The sequence below is a fragment of the Triturus cristatus genome, chromosome 6 (genome assembly GCF_964204655.1).
Source record: "Triturus cristatus chromosome 6, aTriCri1.1, whole genome shotgun sequence".
Classification (NCBI taxonomy): Eukaryota; Metazoa; Chordata; class Amphibia; order Caudata; family Salamandridae; genus Triturus; species Triturus cristatus.
Genome location: NC_140589.1, coordinates 1,621,899,185 through 1,621,920,967, shown reverse-complemented (window position 1 = coordinate 1,621,920,967; position 21,783 = coordinate 1,621,899,185). Strand labels below are relative to the sequence as shown.

At 45.7% G+C, this 21,783-nt stretch overlaps 1 protein-coding gene across 1 annotated transcript in view; it reads right to left on the bottom strand.

Moving 5' to 3' along the window:
* The window catches only part of SRBD1 (S1 RNA binding domain 1), a 721,551-nt gene that overhangs the window by 10,213 nt on the left and 689,555 nt on the right, over nucleotides 1-21,783 (bottom strand). The window contains exon 21 of the mRNA XM_085612769.1: nucleotides 4,159-4,343. Within this exon, the coding sequence (XP_085468895.1) occupies nucleotides 4,159-4,343 (185 nt within the window). The remainder of the gene's footprint in view (nucleotides 1-4,158; nucleotides 4,344-21,783) is intronic.

Here is a 21,783-nt window from a genome sequence, read left to right as displayed (position 1 = left end):
AGGAGTAGCTCAGACTGGAGTGGCGTAGAGTGCATTGGCATGGAATGGTGTTGCAGAGTGGAGTAGGGTAGAGCACAGTTGCATACCGTCTAATAGTGCAGAGTGGAGTGGCGTACATTGGAGTGGTCCAGAGTGAAATAGCGTAGAGTTTAGTGGCATAGAGTGGAGTGGCGTGGAGTGGCATAGAATGGAGCGGCATACAGTGGAGTAGAAAAGACTGGAGTGGTGCAGAGTGGAATCGTGCTCAGTGTAGTGGAAAAGAGCAGAATGGACTGGCATACTGTGAAATAGAGTAAAGTGGAGTGAAGTAGAGTGAGGTTGACTAGCGTACAGTGGAGTAACATAGAGTAAAGTGCCGCACAGTGGAGTGGTGCAGACTGGAGTGGCCAAGAGTGGAGTGGGGTAGAGTGCAGTAGCGTAGAGTGGAATAGCATAGAGTGGAGTGGGGTGTGATAGAATGTAGTTGGGTAGAGTGGAGTGGCATACAGAATAAACGTCTAAAGTAAAATTGCAGAGTGGCGTGGCATGCAGTGAAGTAGCATAGAGTGCAATGGTATAGAGTAGAATAGCATTTATTATAGTAGTGTACAGTGGAGTGGCACACAGTAGAATAGGGTAGAGTTAAGTGGCGTACAGTGGCATAGGGCATAGTGGAGTGGCGTAGAGTGGAGTGCCAGAGAGTGTAGTGGCATACACTGGAATAGTGTATAGTGGGGGGGGGGGCATACAGTAGAATAGCATAGACTCTAGTAGCACAGAGTGGAGTGGTGTCTAATACAATACCGTGGGGTAGAGTGTTGTAAACCTGACTGGCATACAGTGTAGTAGCGTACAGTGAAATATCGCATAACGTAGTGGCACAGAGTGGAGTGGCATAAGCTGGAGTAGAATGTAGTAGTGTACAGCGGAGTGCCAAACAGTGAAATAGCGTAGAGTGGAATGGCATACAGTGTAGTAGTGTACAGTAGTGTGGCATACATTGTAGTGCTGCAGAGTGGAGTGACAGAGTGGAATACAGTACAGTGTAGTGGCCTAGAGTGTAGTTGTGACAAGAGGAATAGTCTATAGTGGACAGGCGTGGAGTAGGGTACAATGCAGTGGTGTAGACTAGAGTGGCGTGGAGTGGGGTGCAATGGAGTGATATAGAGTGTAGCTGCATATAGTGGAATAGTGGGCTGTGGAGTGGATTGGAATAGACTGAAGTAAAGTACAATGGAGAGGCGTAGAGTGGAATAGCCTACAGTGGAGTGGTGTGGAGTGGCATAGAGGGTAATATGGAAGAGTGTAATGGCATACAGTGAAATAGCTTGGGCATGGGCCGCTCCCCTTTATTGGACATACATTGGCCATTTCCCCCATCCCCAGGGGGCAGATTGACAATATTTCTAGGCCTATCTGTCCCAAGGGGGGCAGAACACCACTAGCCACCAGGGATGTTGCATTTTAGATGTTGAGGAGTGTCCCCTTGGGCATGGGTCACTCCCCATTACTGGGGGTAGTATTTTGACCATTTCTCTCAGCCCCTGAGGAGGGCAGAAAACTACTAGACACCAGGGATTTCATGAAAATGCATGTTGGAGATTGGCCCCTTGATCAAGGGTCGCTCTCCGTTTCTGGGGGCAGTATTTTGGCTGTTTCTTGCCCACCCTGGGGGGCAGATTATCTGTATTTTTAGGGCAATCTGTCCGCAAGAGGGGGGGGGCAAAAAACTACTAGAGAATACATGTCGAGGAGGGGACCCTTATGGGGGCATTATTTTGTCTGTTTTCTGCCCCCAAGAGGGGCAGTAAACCACTAGACACTAGGGATAGTTATTTTTGATGTCATGGAGCAGCCCCTTGGGGACGGGTCACTCTCCATAATTGGGGAAGTGTTTTTGTTGTTCTCTACCCCCCTCCTCACCCATTGGGCAGATCAGCCTTTTGATTTTAGTTGGGTCTGCCCCAAGGGAGTGAGGAAAACTACTAGACACCAGGGAATACGTTGCTGTGGGTGTGTGAACTGTCTGTGTGTACTGGTACTTGGCTGGCGGTGTGTGTAGACTGGCGCTTGGCTGGAGGCATGCGTGGACTGGCACTTGCCTGGTGGTGTGTGTGGACTGTGGTTTGGCTGTGTGGGAGAGTGTGTGTATTTGTGTGTTGCGTTCAGCAGCAAGTCACTACACACACACCGCCACTGAAACGCCAGTCCACACATTCCACCAGCTTCCAGGTGGTGTGATTTTTTGTGTCTGAACTGGCATCTGGCTGGTGATGTTTGTGGGCTGGCGGTGTGTTGGTGGCTGGTAGCCTGTATGTGTATTGACTTGCTTGAGGTGTTTTTGTAAGTTGTCTGAGGTTTGGGTGTATGGTGGTGTGATTGGTGGAAGTTCTGTTCATGTATGAGAGCGATGGGCCCTTGAATGGAGCAGTTTGTAAATGTAGGTGTTGAATTGTGTTAGCACGCAGCTGGTCGTGTGAATGGTTTTATGTGTGTAACGCATGAAAGGCATGTCAATGCACTGTAAACCTGTTGGTGCCCTGCCATGGCCTTACACCTCACGAGCTGTTGGTCAGTAGTTTTCAGATCAACAATGACTTTTGCTGATTTAATTTAGTAAAGTCATTGGTGAATTACGTTTCTTTTATGACCCATTTACTTACCCTCATGCCAAATCCAATCAGCATGCCTGTGACTGACAAGTGGATGGGTGTGCAATAATGTTTTGGCATTTTTACATGTTTTACTGTCAGTGAATACTCTCTCTGTAGTGAACACATTCTACCCTCGCATTTTTTTGGGAAACTGGTGACTAAGGGAGTAATATGAGGTATGTTTTGTGTGGCTCCCACAAGGGTTACTTACCCAGAAGCCCTTGTAAATTTGATTCATTGACAAAAACATATTTTCCTCACATTTCTGTGTGTGACAGTTGTGGGATGACTGGGTCGGCACAATTTCCTACCACCCAGCATTCCCCCAGGGCTCTTGATAAAAATGCTACCTCACTTGTGTGGGTGGGACAAGTGCATGTGACAGGGAAGGGCCCAAAATGTATTGTGGAGACATCAAAAGTATCTATCACAAAGTGACCTGGTTTTGCAAAGGGGACACCTGCAGCCATCCAGGGAAAACTACTAAACTCAGACATATCTGAAAACTAGATATCCAGGGGAGTTTAGGGAGGTGTGGTTTGTATAGATTTCCCAAATTTACTCAGAATTTCCCTGCAAACCTTAAATTTAGGTAAAAAAACATTTTCCTCACATTTCTGTATGGGAAAGATGTGGGACCATCGGGCCGGCACAAATTTCTTACCAGCTATTGTTCCCCCGGGGCACTTGATAAAAATGCTGGAAAAAAAGTGCTGAATTTAGAATTTTGTCTACTTTTCAGAAATGTATAACTTTCCAGGATGCACCATTGGTTTCACATCCATTTCTACCACTAACTGGAAGGAGGGTGAAAACACAAAATATAGCAAAAATGGGCTATTTCCCAGTAAAGTGCCAAAAACGTGCTGAAAAATGTGGATTTCTGCTTCAAGTCTGTCTGTTACTGAATGCTGGAAGGTTGGTGATTTTTGCACCGCACACCCTTCGTTGATGTCATTTGCAAGGGACACTTTTGTCTGCAGCACTTTTTCCCCGTTTTTCTCCAATAAAAAACAAAATTAAGCTGTATTTTGGCTAATTTCTCGGTCCCCTCCAGGGGAATCTACATACCTGTAGAATCCAAAGGATGTTGGAAGGAATGATGCAAATTTGGCGTGGATACCTTATGTGAACTACAAGTTATGGGGGAATAAGTGCAAACTGCCCCAAACACCCCAACAACAAAAAAAGGCTTAGCACAGTGGGTGTGGATGGGTGGAGGGAGGCCTAGCGAAGAGGTTAAACATCACATCCTCCGCACTTAAGTGACTAAAAGCCAATAAGAAAGTTGTTTAACTCAAAATACTGGCCTCCCTCTTCCTAGCATACCATAATAACCCAACTCACAAGTTTCCCAAAAACTTTTAATCACAGAAACTCCATTTTCTCCCAACCCTTGCTGTACTATTTTTATAAGTCGGGTTCACCCTAGCTATAAGGCTGTACAATTTAGACAGTACTAAATGTATGGTGGGCATTGGTCTTCAAAGCTTTGGCTCATATTGGCCAATAAATAGATGTTTACCTGTTCGAAGGTCATACCCTTCGGGCTGGCACAGGCCGTCCAGGATTATCTGCAAAGTAGGTCCTGTTGTGTTCAGCTTTTTTGCAACATTTTCGATTCCTTCAGCGCGGATTATTGCATTGACCCTGTTGTGCATTTCTGGTTTTCCAATGTCAGCAATCCGACCGTCAATGAGAGTTAAAAACCTAAAACAAACACATCAGAAGTGACTGAAGTGCCTCCGGTCACGCAGTCATGCCTTACACATGCTAAGCCTGGGCAATGAAGTCATACACACATACTATGCACAAAGAGGTGACTTCAAAGACACTTCTTATGCACAACGTTTTATATATTTTCTCATGTACATGTAGGTACGTTATCAGTTACACCGCTGGGTATGTCACTCTTTATACAGTCATAAAATGACTAACAAAAAATATTTGATCAAAATGATGTAAAGCCGATTTTTTTTAACATTGAGTCTGCAAAATAGACGGCAGAAATACCATGCCTGTTGAACAAACGCTCTTGAGAATGGTAATTGCTCTATTTGTTTTTGGGATTTTTTGAAGCTCTAGCTCCAAGCGATTGCTAATTTGTTTGAAGGATGAGAGCAAACAGAACGTATTGATTAACAAAAACAACTCAAAACCTCCACAGCTTCTAGCTTTCATATTTTGAATGGGGCATTTTGTTATGCCCTTGAACGCACAACAGTTTTGTTTGCTTTACACACGCAAACAGGACCACACTTTAGACAGCCTATCAACAGCTGCTTTTTGCATTAAGGCAACTACAAATAGGCATTGTTTAAATACCGTGAGTCAACAGAACTACTCCAAATCCAAAAAACACATCTGTTTGTACATGTATTGCATACAATAAGTCTGAAAAAGCATGCATGGTCTACATCTGTACGGCTTATGCAGTGGTCTTAAACAAATAATTGTAAAAGGCAAGGTACACAGATCACCAGCATTTATATTTCAATTATGTGATAGTTTACCGCCAATCTGCTAAGCATTCAATTGCTTTGTAAATGAAAAGGAATAAACATAGTGTGCATTAACGAAACATTTGTTTTTAGGAAATAAATGCCTTTACACCACCGAAATGTAAGAAATGAAGGGCATATACCTTGCTCTACAAAACTGTAACCGTTTTTTCTGCAGCCTTCAAATATGTTCCTACAAACCTCAATAAAATATTAATAATGGCTGACAACGATGCAAATTACATTTGTCAGTCAATCATGATCTTTATTCATTTTGCAGATAAAACCATAAAAGACAACAGCATAAAAAAATCTTTAAAATCATCAAACTGAAGATTAATGTTCCCGTAATCGAACAGCAGCAGATACAAAATTATATTTCCTTTTCAATGATTCCTTTTCAATATACGATAGTGATAATAAAGAGTTGTAGATACCTGTTTACCCATTCCGGACAAATGTAAATGCTTCTATCTAAAAACCTAAATGAATAAGTTGTGTTTTTTTCTGTCAATAATACCAACATATGTTTAACCAAAAATCCCAAACCAATACATCCTGTGCTTTCCAAAACAAATGAAGTTGAATAAAATAAATGGGGTAAAAAAAATGGTTATTTTTTCGTAATCAAATGGTCATATGCTCATCTCATTTAAGATTTTCTCTACCTGTACAGTAGAGATGGTTAAAGAGGGTGAGAATGAAATATAGGGCTTATTACGACTGATGGTCCACCCACTATATTCTGACTATAGTGGTTGAACCGGCACAGAAACACTGCTACCGCCAGCGATCGAGATCCCTGGTGGTCTTGCAGCGGTGTGAGGCTGGTAATATGCTGGTGGTGCCGCTGCGGCACCGCCAAGCATTTTACTAGTTTCCTCACTGCCACAGTTTTCATGGCGGTGCGACTGCTATGAAAAGTGTGGCCGGGAGGCAACGGCCCCCTGTTGCTCTGTGCCAGGGGATTCATGCAGGGTAGCACATGAATGTATGCATGCATTCCGAATGGTGTTCCAATTGCCATCCCATGCTAAGGCTCACATATGAGCCTTAGCACGGCACCGCCATGGGCAAGCCACTGCAGGACCGCCTGGCCTGGATTCCAGTCGGAATCCGGCGGGCAGTCTTATTTGGGTTGGATGGTCTTGGACGGGGCGCTGGTGTGGCAGCTCGCTACAAGACGGCCAAACTCATAATTAGGCCCATAGTAACATACGTACAAATGAGGAAGTAGTGTATTATGTTGGATTGTACATATTTTCATTTATGTAGAGCAAATCAAAATGAGTGCTAACAATGTACAGGTCAGAAATGGGAAAGTCACTATTCTGTACTTTTAATCAGTCTACCTCCGAGATCCCCTAGCTAAGAGTAACTCTCCCCAACAAATGCGATTTATTATTTGTAATAAGAACTTATTTTATCATTGAAATAATCCCAGAAATTCACTGAAAAAAACAAAGATTAAAGTAAACTCATAGCTACATCAGGCAACTTACTTTACGTTGAAAAAAAGGAGAAATTCTGTGAAAAATCCAAAGGTTAAACTAACATTAAAGTTAGGTGAAAATGCCAGCTGTAACGCAACATTTTAAAGTAAAACAAAATCACGCAAATTCACCAATTACAGTTTACTGAGCTAACCCTAACTTGTGCCCACGGCATGTACTGCTCATGATTTCATATGACATCACTGATGACATCATTGATATCACTGAGTTATGTTTTTGCTTGTATATTTTCCAGTGTTGTAGAATGACAATTTGATTTTTTTGCTTGTTGTATTTTGATATAAATACTATTATCTATGATGTATTTCTTTTTCTTTCACCAAAGTGATTCTTGTATGTTGTTAGCTATTCTGTCTTAGCTGTTTACAAAATTATTTCTGGGTACCACCAGTTTCTAAAATTGTTACAAATAATTGTTTTCTTTGAAAGATACTGTTGTGCTTCGGATCCAATACATTTTGATCTTGGCAACGGAGACTACAGTAGTTGCTTTTTTTATAGTAATCTGGTGAAAACTTTCAAAGTGAAACTAAATATTTCAGTCTGTAGGTTTGTTGTAGATATCCGTTTGTTTGTATTAACAGCTATTCTGACATCTAGAAATGAAATGCTTTTATCTTGTATCTCTCAGGTGATCATTCTTTGTGTTTAACTCATCTATTTATACATTTGTGGCAAATCCTTTCTTCATGACAAAAACATGATCTAAAAAATGCATTTAAGACTCCAGCTCTTCAACTGCTGTCTTGGGTGAGGTATACCTCCTCTAATATAGACATGGAAATATTTATGTAAGTTGGTGCTGTGCAGCTGCCCATGGATATCTCGTTAAGTTGAACAAAACTCATTATTTCATGAAAAATTATTGTGGTAGAGTGGGAAGGTTAAACGTTTCAACACAAAAACTTAATCTGTAACCTTTTTTTCATACCTAAGCAGAGCTCACTCCAGTGTTTCAATTGCTTGATCAAATACTTCCACCTCAAATGTTTTGGCATTTCACATCGGTAGATAAAATTGATACTTACTCTTAAATTCAAGAGTAAGTTTATTGAGAAAAATATAAGTCACAATACAAAAATCAATATAACAATACAGTCACATGAACCACATTTAAAACTTAGGAGCAAAATAGTTGGATGTATAAATGAATTCAGCATACTTAAGAGAAGAAGAATTGGTATAGATATGCAGATCAATCAGTGTAAACAAAAGATTACGTAAAAAATCATAATACAAAATTCAAAATGATCTTATTTGTATAATTACAGCAAAAGGAAAGTCATGAAGTCATGGAGGTTTAGAAAATTCTTGTTGTACAGGAGTCAGGGTGGAGGAGCGTATAGAACTAGCATCAATGAATAATGTAATGGGTAGCCTAAATTCAAGCGTTTCGTTGCCATGTGAATAGGATATACAAGAGTTGTAGCTAATCTGTGGTTGTGACATACAGTATACCACCAAGCTTGGTACGATAGTTTGGTAAAATCTTTCCAATTTTTGGTTATTTACTGAAAGGCAACTGCCAACAATAAGTCTACTATCTTTGTATTAGAATTACAATCTGTCCAAATTGAAGACAAGCTTCCCAAAAACACATGAGAGACAGAGAAAGAACACTTGGAGTGAAAAATTGCGTTGATTTGAGACCATACCTTTTCCCAAAAATTACAGACAAGTGGGCATGTAAAAAGTAGGTGTTGTAGATCTGCATGTGGGGAGGAACATGTCTAGCAAGCATCTGAGAGACCAACGTGCCTTTTATTTAAAGTGACCGGGATTAGCAAAAGTCTATTATATATATAAAAAAGTGTCTGTATAGTATTTCCTTATTTTAGTCCAAATTTTATTCCATGTGCCTGTAGACCAACTGACTCCCAGATCCTATTCCCAAGAAAGTTTCACCTTAGTTTTTTCTCGCATAACACATGAGGTCTGTAAGTAATTAGATATAACAGATGCCTTGGGTTTGATATGTAGAAGAGAATGTAATTTGTCAACTAAGGAGGGTGTAGGATCATTGAGAAGGTTTGGAGGTATGTATTGGGTATGAGCGGACAGAATAGCTTGTTTCAAAAGAAGATATTTAGATTGACAAGACATTGGTAGGTCAAAAAGTCTACTAACTTACGAGAAAGACAATCTGATCATGTGCATATAATTGATGTATCCAAATTAGACCCCTCTGCCTCCAGGATTTCCAGTTAACAGCATTGCCACATATCAATATCATAGTATTATGCCATATTGTGGATCTGGAGAAAGAAGTCCAATTTGTAGAGTCTAATGAGGAATTGTGTTTTAAAATTTTCGATGTGTGTTTAATTATGGGAGTCGATAGGTGTTGTGGTTTGCAGGAGAAAGAGATATTCTTGAAAGGAGAAAGGAGAGAGAAGAACAAGTTACTTACCTTCGGTAACCATGTATCTGTAAGAAACATTAGTTACAGCAATACCCCTAGCGCGTCGCTAGGCGTCGTCTGCAGCTCCGCGTCCGTCGTTGGCGTCGTGCACCGGAATGACGTCGGAGTACTTAGACGCCGCCCTCGCGCGCTGACGTCAGTTCTTGTACATAGCTTTCCACGCCAGGAACGCAGAGCCATGCAAGAGACCGACACTGGTGCCAAAAAGTCTAGGGCCCTGAACAGGATGACCTTAACCCTAGATGTCGGTTCGCAGAATGGGGAAGACGGGTGGGTCGGTGACGAATCTAACTAACTAATGTTTCTTACATCGTTACAGAAGGTAAGTAACTTGTTCATCTGAAAGAAACACGTTAGTTAGGTTCCTCACCTTAGAATAGATACCCCAGCAATACCAACTCCGGTGGTGGGTCTGCAAACCAAGATCACACCAGAAAGTCCTGGAGAACAGAACGGCCAAAGAAGCCATCTCTCCGGACTTGGCTGTCCAGGCAATAGTGCTTGGCGAACGTGTGCAGTGAGGCCCACGTCGCCGCCTCACAGATATCCTGCAAGGGATCTCCCCGTCCCAGGGCAGTAGTCGCCGCTGTGGCCGGGGTGGAATGGGCTCTCAGCCCAACAGGAGGGTCCTTTTTCGCCAAGGAGTAACAAACCTTTATACACAATACAACCCACCGTTAGATGGTCCGCTTGTGTACAGCCCTCCCCTTCTTAGCACCTATGTATCCAACAAAAAGTTGGTCGTCCACCCGGAACTGTCTGGTGCGGTCCAAATAAAAGGACAGCGCACGTTTGGGGTCCAGACGGTGGAGCCTCTCTTCCTCTTTCGAAGGATGCGGAGGCGGAAAGAAGGTGGGCAATGTGACAGATTACCCGATGTGAAAGTGGGTCACCACTTTTGGAAGAAAAGAAGGACGAGTCCGGAGGACAACCTTGTCAAGATGAACAGAAAGAAAAGGAGGCTTAGATGTCAGAGCCTGGTGCTCACTCACCCGTCTAGCCGAGGTAATAGCTACCAGGAAAGCAGTCTTAAGAGTCAGAAGACGAAGGGGACAATTGTGAAGAGGCTCAAAAGGAGCGCACATCAGAAAGGTCAAGACAAGATTCAAATCCCACTGAGGCATTACGAAGAGGACAGGAGGAAACATGTGAGTAATGCCCTTAAGAAAACACGAAACAACAGGGGATTTGAAAAGAGAAGGCTGATCAGGAAGCCGTAAGAAAGCAGAGATTGCAGAAAGATAACCTTTCAAGGTGCCCAGAGCAGAGCCCTGCTAGGCCAAAGAAAGAAGAAAGAGTAGAACCTCAGAAAGAGGGGCGGAAAGGGGATCCACAGCCTTTGCTGTGCACCATGCCACAAATTTGTTCCACCTGCAGGCGTATACCGATTTTGTGGAGGGACGCCTGGCTGCCAGAATGACGTCACAGACTTCAGGAGGCACGTCAAATGGCACCAACTGTCGCCGCTCAATCTCCACGCATGGAGGTGGAGACTAGACAGGTTCGGGTGGAGGACCGTCCCCTGCTGCTGCGACAGAAGGTCCTCCTGAAGAGGCAGTCGTACCGGAGGATCGATTGACATACTGAGTAGCTCGGGATACCAGTACCTTCGTGCCCAATACAGAGCCACTAAGATGACTTGGGCCCGGTCGCGCCTGATCTTCTTCAGCACTCTGGGCAGAAGTGGTATAGGCGGAAAGGCGTACAACAGACCGCAACTCCACTCGCGACAAAAAGCATCTCCGAGCGAGTGCCGCCTTGGAAATTCCAACGCGCAGAACTGCTGATATTGCGCGTAATCTTCGGTGGCGAATAGATCTAACCAAGGCTCTCCCCACTGCAAAAAGAGACCTTGCGTCACGTCCGAGTTCAGACGCCATTCGTGGTCCATCATGCACCGGCAGCTGAGTTCGTCTGCTCTGGCGTTCAGAGAGCCCGCCAGATGTTGAACCACCAGGATGATGCCCTGGTGTTCCAGCCATGTCCAGAGGCGCAGAGCCTCCTGACAAAGGGTCCACGACCCCACCCCGCCCTGTTTGTTGCAATACCACATGGCGGTGGTGTTGTCCGAGAACACCTGCACGGCACTTCCCCGGACAGGGGGAAGGAAGGCTTTCAGTGCAAGCCGGATCGCTCTCAGCTCCAACAAGTTGATATGGAGTTGAGACTCCGCCGGAGACCAGAGGCCTCTGATCTCCGCCTCTCCCATATGGCCCCCCCCCATCCCAGTAGGGACGCATCCGTCACTACTACGTGCTCGGGTTGGGAGAGGCCTCTGCCCCTGACCCAATCGCGGTCCGTGAGCCACCACTGCAACTGTTTCGCAGTGCCCTCCGAGATCAAGACATGGTCGGACAGGTTGCCTCGATGCTGGGCCCACTGAAATTTCAGGTCCCACTGCAGAGCCTGCATTCGCCACCTGGCGTAATGCACCAACAGGATTCAGGAGGCCATCAGCCCCAGAAGCCGCAGCACCAACCTGACCGAAACCCAGGATAGAGGCCGAAAGATTGGAATCAGAGCCTGAATATCCCGGACCCGCTATTCCGGAGGATAGGCCCGGAACTGCGCCGAATCGAGAACCGCTCCGATGAAGAGGAGCTTCTGGGAGGGTCTCAGGTGTGACTTCGGCACATTGATGGAGAACCCCAGCAAATGCAGGAGGTCGGCCGTAGTCTGGAGGTGGGAGACGACTTGCTGGGGCGAGCCCGCCTTCAACAGCCAGTCGTTGAGATAGGGGAAGACTGGAACCCCCGATCTGCGCAGATGAGCTGTGACCACCGCCATCACTTTCGTGAACACCCGAGGGGCACTGGTGAGGCCGAAGGGGAGCACGGTGAACTGAAAGTGCTCCTGACCCACCGTGAACCGCAGGTAACGCCGGTGGGCCGGCAGGACGGGGATGTGAAAATAGGCGTCCTGCAAGTCCAACGCTACCATCCAGTCTCCAGGGTCAAGGGCAGCCAAAACCTGAGCTAAAGTGAGCATCTTGAACCGTTCCTTCCGGAGGAAGGCGTTGACGCTCCTGAGGTCCAAGATAGGGCGTAGGCCCCCTTTGCCCTTCTTGGGAACCAGAAAGTAGTGGGAATAGCAACCACGACCTACTTCTGGACAAGGAACGCACTCGACGGCCTCTTTGGCCAAGAGGGCCGTAACTTCCTCTCGCAGAAGATTCAAGTGAGCCTCTGACATACAGTGGCACTGCGGTGGCATGGCTGGAGGGGTCGTCTCGAAGGGGAGGGAGTAGCCCCTTCGGACGATTTGCAGCACCCACCTGTCCGATGTGATGGATCGCCAGTGGAGCAGGTGATGGCGAACTCTGCCGCCCACTGGCGTGGAATGGGCCTGAAAGCTCGGACTAGGAGGGCTTTGAGGTGGATGCTGCCGGGGTGGATGTGGACTGACCGGCACGTTGTCCTCCAGCACTGCCTCGGCGGAATCTACGTCCGCGACCGCGTGCAGGTTGGTTCTGCGGCCGGTGGCTAGGCGGACGTGAGGAGGCGCCCCTTCCTTGGCCACGAAAGGGACGAAAGGTGGAAGTTTGCGGCCGCGGGCCGAGAGACACAATGACTTGCCCGTAGCCCGGGAGTCCTTGAAACGAGCCAGCGCACTATCCGCCTTCTCACCAAAAAGGCGAGTGCCATCAAAGGGCATATCCATGAGGGTACTCTGGACATCCCCCGAGAAAGACGTGGATCGCAGCCAGGCGTGGCGCCGGAGCGCCACCATGGTGGAAATCGCCCTACCCAGCGAGTCCGTGGTGTCTAGTCCACACCATATGGCATGTCGTGCTGCATCTCGCCCGTCAGCAAGCGCCTGGGAGAGACGTGTCTGGGCCTCTTACGGACACAGGGGCAGCACTTCCTCCACCATATCCCACAGAGAGTGGGAGAAACGGTCCAAGAGGCAAGCTGTGTTCAAAGACCGCAGGCCCAAACTCAGGGAAGAGAACAGCTTCTTGCCAAACTGTTCCAGCCAATCGGATTCCCGATCCGGAGGAGCGGACGGGAAGGAGGATTGGGAAGTGGAGGCCTGGATAACCAGACTCTCGGGGATGGGGTGTTGGGACAGGAAGCTGGGGTCGCCCCGGAGCAGGGCGGTGGCGCCGGGCCACGTTCCGATCCACAGGAGGAACTGTGGAGGGCTTGGACCAAGTGCCCTGCAGAACGTCCATGAGGGCCTCATTGAACTGCAGCAGAGGCTCTGTGGAGCTTGCTGATGGTTGAAGCACCTCTGTGAGGATGTTAGTCCTCACGGACACAGCAGGCACCTCGAGCCCCAGGGCTTCGGCCACCTTGCGCAGCACCACTGAGAAAGCTGCACCTTCCTCCGAGGCCAAAGTCGGAGGAGAGATGAAACCAGCGTCCGGGGAGGTGTCCAGACCACTGGCATCCCCCAGTTCGTCTGCCCAGTCCTGTGAAAGTTGGGCCTGTCTGGCCATAGGGTCCTCAGACCCCTCCCAGTCGCCCCCGTCATCCGATTCCTGATAAACAGGAGGAATGATCGGAGCCGGGCGGTAGATGAAACGCTCATCCATCGGCGTCGGGTGCGGCGGCGCCGCGCCGGCGTCGGGCCCGGACCGGGGCTAAACCGGGGGACGGCGCCGGAGGCAGAACCGGTGTCGGCGCCGGCAGAGGAGGCGTCGTGAGGTTGACCGGCGCTGGCAGAGATCCAGGCCTGGATCCCTCTGGGACCTGCGACGTCGGGACCGAAGGCGCGCTGGCAGGCGTCGACAGCGGAGCCAGGCCTATCATGGCCGAGAGGAAAGCACTGACCTCCGCCCGAGTCGCGTCAGTCCCAGGGACCGGCGGGTATGGGGACCGACGTGGCTCCTGCGGCTCCGACGGAGCCGCGGGGGTGGGACCGCCTGACCCTCGGCCGAGTCACCTGACCGGCGAGCGGAGTCCGAAGAGCAGTGTCGCCTCTTGGACTTCTTTGATCGCTTTGACTTACCCGAAGACTTCGAGCCCGACGAGCGATGATGGTGGCTGCAGCTCCGCGACCGGTCCTTGGACCTCCTCCTGGACCAGGAACAGCGCGGAGCCGAGTGCCGAAGCTCGAGAAGCTTACGGGACCACTCGCGCCTAGCCTTCGAGGTCAAGGCCTGACAATCGAGGCCCGACTCTGCATCGTGGTCGGCTCCCAGGCAGTAAAGGCACCGGTGATGGTGGTCCGTCACCGACATCAGTCGATGACAGGAGTCACAGGCTTTAAAACCAGGCATCCTACCGGCACCGGAGTCGAGTCGACAGAAGACCAAAAAGAGTCAAAAAAGTGTAGTCAAAAAGTGACTAAGGGGTACGCTCTTCCCGGATCGGCGCTGTCTGGTGCGGAAAAAAGAAGAACTGACGTCAGCACGCAAGGGCGGCGTCTAAGTACTCCGACGAAGTCATTCCGGCGCACGACACCAATGACAGACGCGGAGCCGCAGACGACGCCTAGAGACGCGCACGGGGAATTGCTACAAAAATCTTTCCGGATCCAGCCTGACGCCTGGGGATATTCTAAGGTGAGGAATCTAACTAACGTGTGTGTTTCAGATAAGAGAGTTCAAGTTTAGCCCAAAGAGGATAGTCTTCGGAAGATACATCCCTTCGGAAGGGTTAGAGAGCCATCTTGATGCATGACGAAGCAAATAATTTTTTTGATATGTTATAATAGACTTATAGCGTGCACTAATACTCGAGAATGTCCTGGCATGACAGCTGAAAAAGAACTAGATGGGAAGGCCATTAGAGCGGTTCTGAAAATAGAAAACTTTTCAATTGTTTTTTGAAAAGCCTAAGATCTTGGATGTCCCGAAGCTTCAGAGGCAAAGAGTTCCAGGCGATGGCTGTTTTCACTGAAAGAGACTGGCTACCTAAACGAGCCCTGCAAAAGCGAGGGATCAACAGCCGATGCAGGGAGGCGGACCGCAGCACTCTATTCGGGACATATAAGGCAAACCGCTTTTGAATATACAGAGGGCCAACATTGCGCAGTGCTCTATGCGCCAAAGTCAGAGCTTTAAATTGCACTCTTTGGAAAACAGGCAGCCAGTCCAGATCGCGGAATTGTTTTTTAACGCTAAGTCTACCTGAGATGTTAAACAGGAGTCTGGCAGCAGCATTCTGTATAGTCTGCAATTTATTGAGTACGTTTCTTGGAATCTCCATATACAGAGAATTTGCATAATCGAGGCGGGAAAGGATAAGGGCACGAACCACGGTTTCCTTAGCTGACTGTGGCAGCAGCGGAAGGAACCTTCTCAGGGACTTAAGAATGTTGAAACACATTCCAACCAATTTGTTAATTTGATGGGTAAACCGTAGATCTTCTGCAAACCAAACCCCCAGATTTTTCACAGGGACATCCTCCGAGACCGGACGAGGAAAGTCAGGTGGCCACAGAGATTCTCTGAAATTAGATGGAAATCGACCATACAAAAGAACCTCGGACTTGTCTTCATTACATTTCAGCTGGGCGGAAGCCAGCCACCTAAAAACTGCCGATAGACAGTTCTGCGCAGCCACAGTTGACAAATCTGAATCTTTCCATGTAAAAAGAAGTTGCGTGTCATCCGCATATGCAATTATTTTAGCACCCAGCTCCTCTGCCAAAAAGATCAGGGGGGTTAGGTAAATATTAAAAAGCAGAGGGCTCAAGGTAGAGCCCTGCGGGACACCCGTAGACACCTTCCTCACCGTAGAGGAGAAGGGAGGCATCCATACCTGCTGGGACCGATCCTCAAGAAACGATTTAATCCAATCTCAAGCAGGACCAACAATGCCGATCTTTGACAGGTGAGAAAGAAGTATCCGATGGGGAACCGTATCAAAGGCGGCAGCGAGATCGAGTAAAACCAAAGCTGCTCTGCCGCCCGCGTCAAGGCACTCCCGAATAGTTTCGGCCACTTCCACCAGCGCGGTCTCGGTACTGTAGGATGACCTAAACCCCGACTGTGCAGGGTGAAGAAGGCCAGATGATTCCACAAAAGCTTCCAGTTGCCGGAAGGCCACCTTCTCACAAACTTTCACCATAGCTGGGAGAAGAGAAATAGGGCGATAGCTGGATAATTTAGTAGGGTCAAGTGAGGGTTTTTTCAAAAGTGGTAACAGTTTGGCCTGCTTCCAACTACTCGGAACAGTGGTGGTCTGCAGAGATAAATTTATAATTCTATTAACCTCCAAAGAGACCACCTCAGCAACGTCGGCTATCACCCTGGCAGGAACAGGGTCGGAAGGAGACCCCGATTTAAGAGATTTTAAAATAGCCAAGGTGTCTGACTCCCCTACATGCATGAACTTGGTGAAAAGAAGGGAAGAAACTATAGGGGCCGAAAGTATCGAGTAAGGGGAATCAATCAATGAAGGGGGGTCCAGACCAAAACTATCTTGGATCACTTGGATTTTTTCAATAAAAAAAGAAGACAGTTCCTCACACCATTCAAATGTGTATGGGAGGGAAGATTGTTCAGAAACAGGGGATAAAGAGCTTCTGACAATCAAAAAAATCTCTTTGCTGTTGTTCCTAGCTTTAGCAATTCGAGCGGCATAAAAGCTACTTTTAGCCGCTCCGATGGCTGCATAATAATCCCTCTGGGCTTTACGCAAAATGGTTTTTGCCGACGGGCAATAGTCTCGATGCCAGGACCGCTCCAGTGCCTTACAAGACAATTTAAGAGCTCTAAGAGAGGTCGAGTACCATGGTTTAGGAAAGTCAGTGAAGTTAACCCCACATTCTGACTTAGGACGAAGCAATTTTGATAGACACATGTGTGGCTTTTTGTTGCTCCATAAAAAAGAGGATAATAAAGAGTTTCTTTCCTTGAAAAATTTTAAGGGACTAGATATTGGGATATTAGAAGTTGTGTAAAGAACTATCGGGGATAGCATCATCTTTATGGTGTCTAGACGACCCCACCAAGATAAGTATAGAGGGTGCCACTTAGTAGTTAAAGAGGATATTCTTTGTGTACATATATCCATACAGCGGAAATTGTACTTGATACAGGAGGCATAAATGTAAGCCTAAATATTTAATATACTGAGGGCTCCATGTGAAATAGTCTTTAAAGGTATATTTTGTTAGGAGTAATATTTCGCACTTATCTTTGTTTAATTTATACCCGGAGACAGCTGCAAAGGAGTCTACTTCATGTAGGAATGCGGGGAGAGAAGACTGGGATTTTGAAATAAATCATAATATATCATCAGCATATGCCGCCAATTTAATTGGAGTATCGTTAAAATCAAATCCATGAATGTCTTTATTTTGACGAATCCGTGACAAAAAGGGTTCTAAGGCTAAATTAAAAAGAAACAGAGATAGTGGGCAGCCCTAACGAACACCTCTACCCAAACTAAAATAAGAAGATATAACATCATTTGCACATCAAGCCACTCTTGGATTTGAATATAGAATTGATATTAAGGAAATGATTTTGGGTCCAAATCCGAACCATTTAAGAGTTTGAAAAAGGTATGGTCATTCCACTCTATCAAACGCTTTTTCTGCGTTCAGCGCTACTACTGCTAAGGAGTGTGAGACATGGGAGGATTTAGAGAGAATGTCGAAAAATAAACGGGTGTTGTCAGTAATAAGGCGACCTTTTACAAATCCAGATTGCTCCATTCCCAATACATTAGGTAAGTGGGATTCCAAATGCATGGCCAAAGTCTTTGAAATATTTTTGTAATCGACGTTAACTAAAGATATGGGTCGAATGTTTTTACAATACCTTAAATCTTTCCCTTCTTTGGGAATAAGACAGATAAGGCCATCTGAAAAAGAGCCTGAGGATTCACCCGAGTTTAAAAAAGAATTTAATAGATTATGGAATTTGGGAAGTAATAAATATGCAAAATGTGTAAAAGAAATACTCAACAGTAAAAACCATCCGGGCCTGGGGCTTTGTCTTTTTTAAGTGTCTGTCATGCTGTAGAAAGTTCCTTTTGTGATAGGTCAGTTTCTAAGATCGTAAAATCTGGTTGGGTAGTAGATGTCCGTTGGATACTAGATAAAAACTGGGATATGTGATGTTCTGTGGGAGGAATTTCTGATGTATATAGTGTCTTATAAAATTGAAGAAATTCATTTAAAATGTCATCATTTTTAAATCTTAATGTTTGTTGCTCATCCATAATAGACTCTATGGTAAGTTTGTTATGCTTAACTTTCAAGTAATTAGCTAATACCTTTCCAGCTTTATTCTGGCCGCCATAAAATTTCGAACTGGACTTTAATAAATATGTTGAGCATTGTATAAAATTGATACTTACTCTTGATGGTGAACTTACGCTTGATGATTAACATGAGGTTTTTGTTTGACTTCTGAGGAGTCTTCTTCCATTTTCTTCTGTGGGTTTTTCGTTTGATGCAAGACTTTTGGACAAAACAAAAGTTGTATCTTTTGATGTTCTTGGTCTATTTAAGTGATTCCTCATTCTTTCTGATGTAACAGCAGCTTTCAGTCAGGGTCTTGTGGATAAATCTCCCTCTGATGCTGAAGTTTCATTGGTTGAGTCCTTATTGTTATTTTCAGATTGACACTTAGAGGTGTATAACCCAGCCCAGGTATACACTTCATTTAATTGGCTATCAACAGTATCTCAGAATGGTGGCTCAGAATGCCGCTAATATAAACACAATTGCAGAGATATTGTTCTCTTAATGGGTGCTAAATCAAAGAGTTGGTAATTATCAGGGCTCCAATGTCTTCTCCTTTCTTTGGCCACAGATGCTGGGTGAGGGCAGTGGAGAAGACCAGGAAGACCTACTTGAAAGACTCTTACTTGACAGTCTCCTCTGCCTCAAACGCTGCCTGCAAATCATCCAGAACTGAATGTCCAGCACCTACCTGAAGCTAAACCCATCCAAGACAGAATTCCTGTTATTTGACAAGGAAGAGAACTAACCTGACTCAGTGATGTGAACTTTGGCAGCTTCGAATTCCAGCTTTCACTGAATGCCATGTCACTTGGATTCACTCTGGACACCAATCTTGCTGTCAAGGAACACATTGCCAAAAAAAAATAAAAAATACAACACCCTGGTTTCTCTTATAACGAAAGTGAAAGGTTTCTTCCAGAAAGCACCTTCAGAACAGCTGTTCAATTCCACCTACTCTTGCATGTAGATTTTGGTAATGCCTTGCTCCACGGCCTACCAGACTTCACACTGGCACACATTAGGAGCATCCTACATGCTGGAGCACGTCTCATCTAGGGCCTGAAGAAATATGATCACTTGACCCACATCATGATGGAACTCCACTGGCTCTCCTTGCTGGCCTGCAGCATTTTCAAAACAAGCTACATCATTTGCAAATCAATCACAACCAGCATTTCCGCTTAACATGCAGACATCATGCCACTGCATAAACTCCATATGGATGCAAAACAAAATTGAAATTTCCAGCAGAAAGGTGTACTTAAAACAGGTATAAAAACCTTTTTTGTTTTAATGCACATCACAGTAAAGAAGTATGTTACTTACCTTGTAAGTATCTATTTGCATTGTATAGTGCTGCAGATTCACAAGCTATGCACACTCCTTCCATTTAGTGTTGGACCCAGACTTTACAACTTTTTTTTCTCAAAGAAGTCTTTGTTGCGGATGTGACGTAGACACTCCTGTGCGACTGAATGCACATGCCTAATGGCTGCATTATTAGATTGTTCATTTTTTTACCGCCATCATGGCGGGGAGGATGGAGTTTGTAAAGATAAAGAATTGAGAATTATATGTGCATGGCTAAAACATCTATACATATTTGGATATAGCAGGTTTATACGTGAAATCTGACACCAGAAAATGCCTATCGTGAGCGGACATGTGAATCTGCAGCACTACAATGTACAAATAGATGCTTACAACGTAAGTAACATACTCCATTGGTAGCATGTGTTGGCTACACATACATATGGTGTGTATAGACTGCAAAGCAGTTATCCTCCTGCGGTGGCTTCAGGCATCAGATGGTGCATATTTGTGGAATAAAGTTCTTAACACTGTTTGACCAACAAGAGCTTGTTGTCTAGCTTTGGCATCCACATGATAGTGTTTAGAAAAAGTATGTGGATTAGTCCATGTAGCTGCTCTACAAATGTCAGCTAGTGGAATGTTCTCTAGAAAGGCCGAGCAAGTACCTTTCTATCTTTTGGAATGTGGGTGCGGAACTAATGGCAATGTATGTTTGGCTTTTATGTAAAATATCTGAATGCATTTTACTATCCATTGTGCAGCTCCTACTTTTGAAATTGTGTTTCCTTTTATAGGGTTAGAGAAAGCAAAACATAACTCTTGTTTTCTCTTAAACAATGTTGTCCTATCGATGTAATACATTAATACCCTTTTAACATCAAGTGTGTGAAGTGCCCTTTCTGCAACTTTCTCTGGTCTTGGAAAACAGACAGGGAGATATGAGTTTGGAAAAAAATTGGGATCCGCCATAGACGTACCCTGTGTTGGAAGACTTGAAAGAATGTTTCTTCTATTGTGTGGCAATGGGATGCAAAGGCTCGAAAGGCGGGGACATTAGTCTGGTAAGTACCATGATAGGACTGGCGGAGCTTGTTGAGGAATTATTCTTTTAAGTACTTCCATGAACACTTTATAATGACCAGTATGTGGAACAGGGGCTAATGCTTCAGATTTTGCAGGTATGCTGCAATTGCAGCAATATTCAGTCGTATGGAAGAGAATGGTAGCCTTGATTTTTGCAGGTGCAACAGATAACATACTATTTGTTGTACTGTGGGAGCACAAGGGTCTATGTGTTGAGCCAAACAGTAATGCACAAACGTTTTACATTAAGCTGCATGGCAGGATCTAGTTGTTGGACGCCTTGCTTCTCTAATAATGTCTATACACTCTGGAGGCAGCTGTAAGTATCCAAATTCTATGACTTCCAGAGCCAAATTGCGATGTTGAGTTCCTTGGGTTTGGGATGGCTGACTCTGCCCTCGCTGTGAGTGAGAAGGTCTGGTGTGCTGTGAAGTGAGGTACTAAAGATAACCCTAGAGGTGTTGTGTACCAGGGTTGTTGCCACCAGGTGGGAGCCACTAGGATCATCTTGAGAGATGTCCGAGTTTCCTTACAAGAAAAGGAATGTAAGGGAAAGGCGTAACAGCATAGGCAACTTTCCCTGACCAATTAATCCATAGTGCATTGCCTATGGATTATGGGTGGTAGTGCCTGGAGGCAAAGCTTTGGCATTTTGCATTTTCTGCAGGGGCGAACATTGGAGGAGGTAGTATTGGAGGACCTAGGGAGTGGAGTTCCCACTTGCTGCATCCTACTGAGCAGGTCTGCCTTACAATTCTCCACTTCCGGGAGATATTCTGCCAGAAGGCGGATGTGATGGTGAATAGCCCAATGCCAAATCTCCTGTGCTAAGGGAGACAACTGTATTGAATGGGTGCTCCCCTGCTTCTGCATGTAATACATTGCTATCCTGTTGTCTGTTCTTTCTCAGTTACATTGGGGATGAAGGCCTTTAGGGCTAACTGAATCACTGAGAGTTCTAGTACATTGATGTCCAAAGCTTGTTGTTGATTGGTTTACGCATCCAGGACCATCATGTCCTCCATATGCGTTCCCCACCCTTGGGGTGATGCATCAGTGGTAATTGTCACTTGAGGAATTGGGTCCAAAAAAGGTCTGCCCTTAAGAAGATTGTCTGTGCTCTATCATTGCAAGGACAAATTGACTACGGGCAAATTCAACACTAG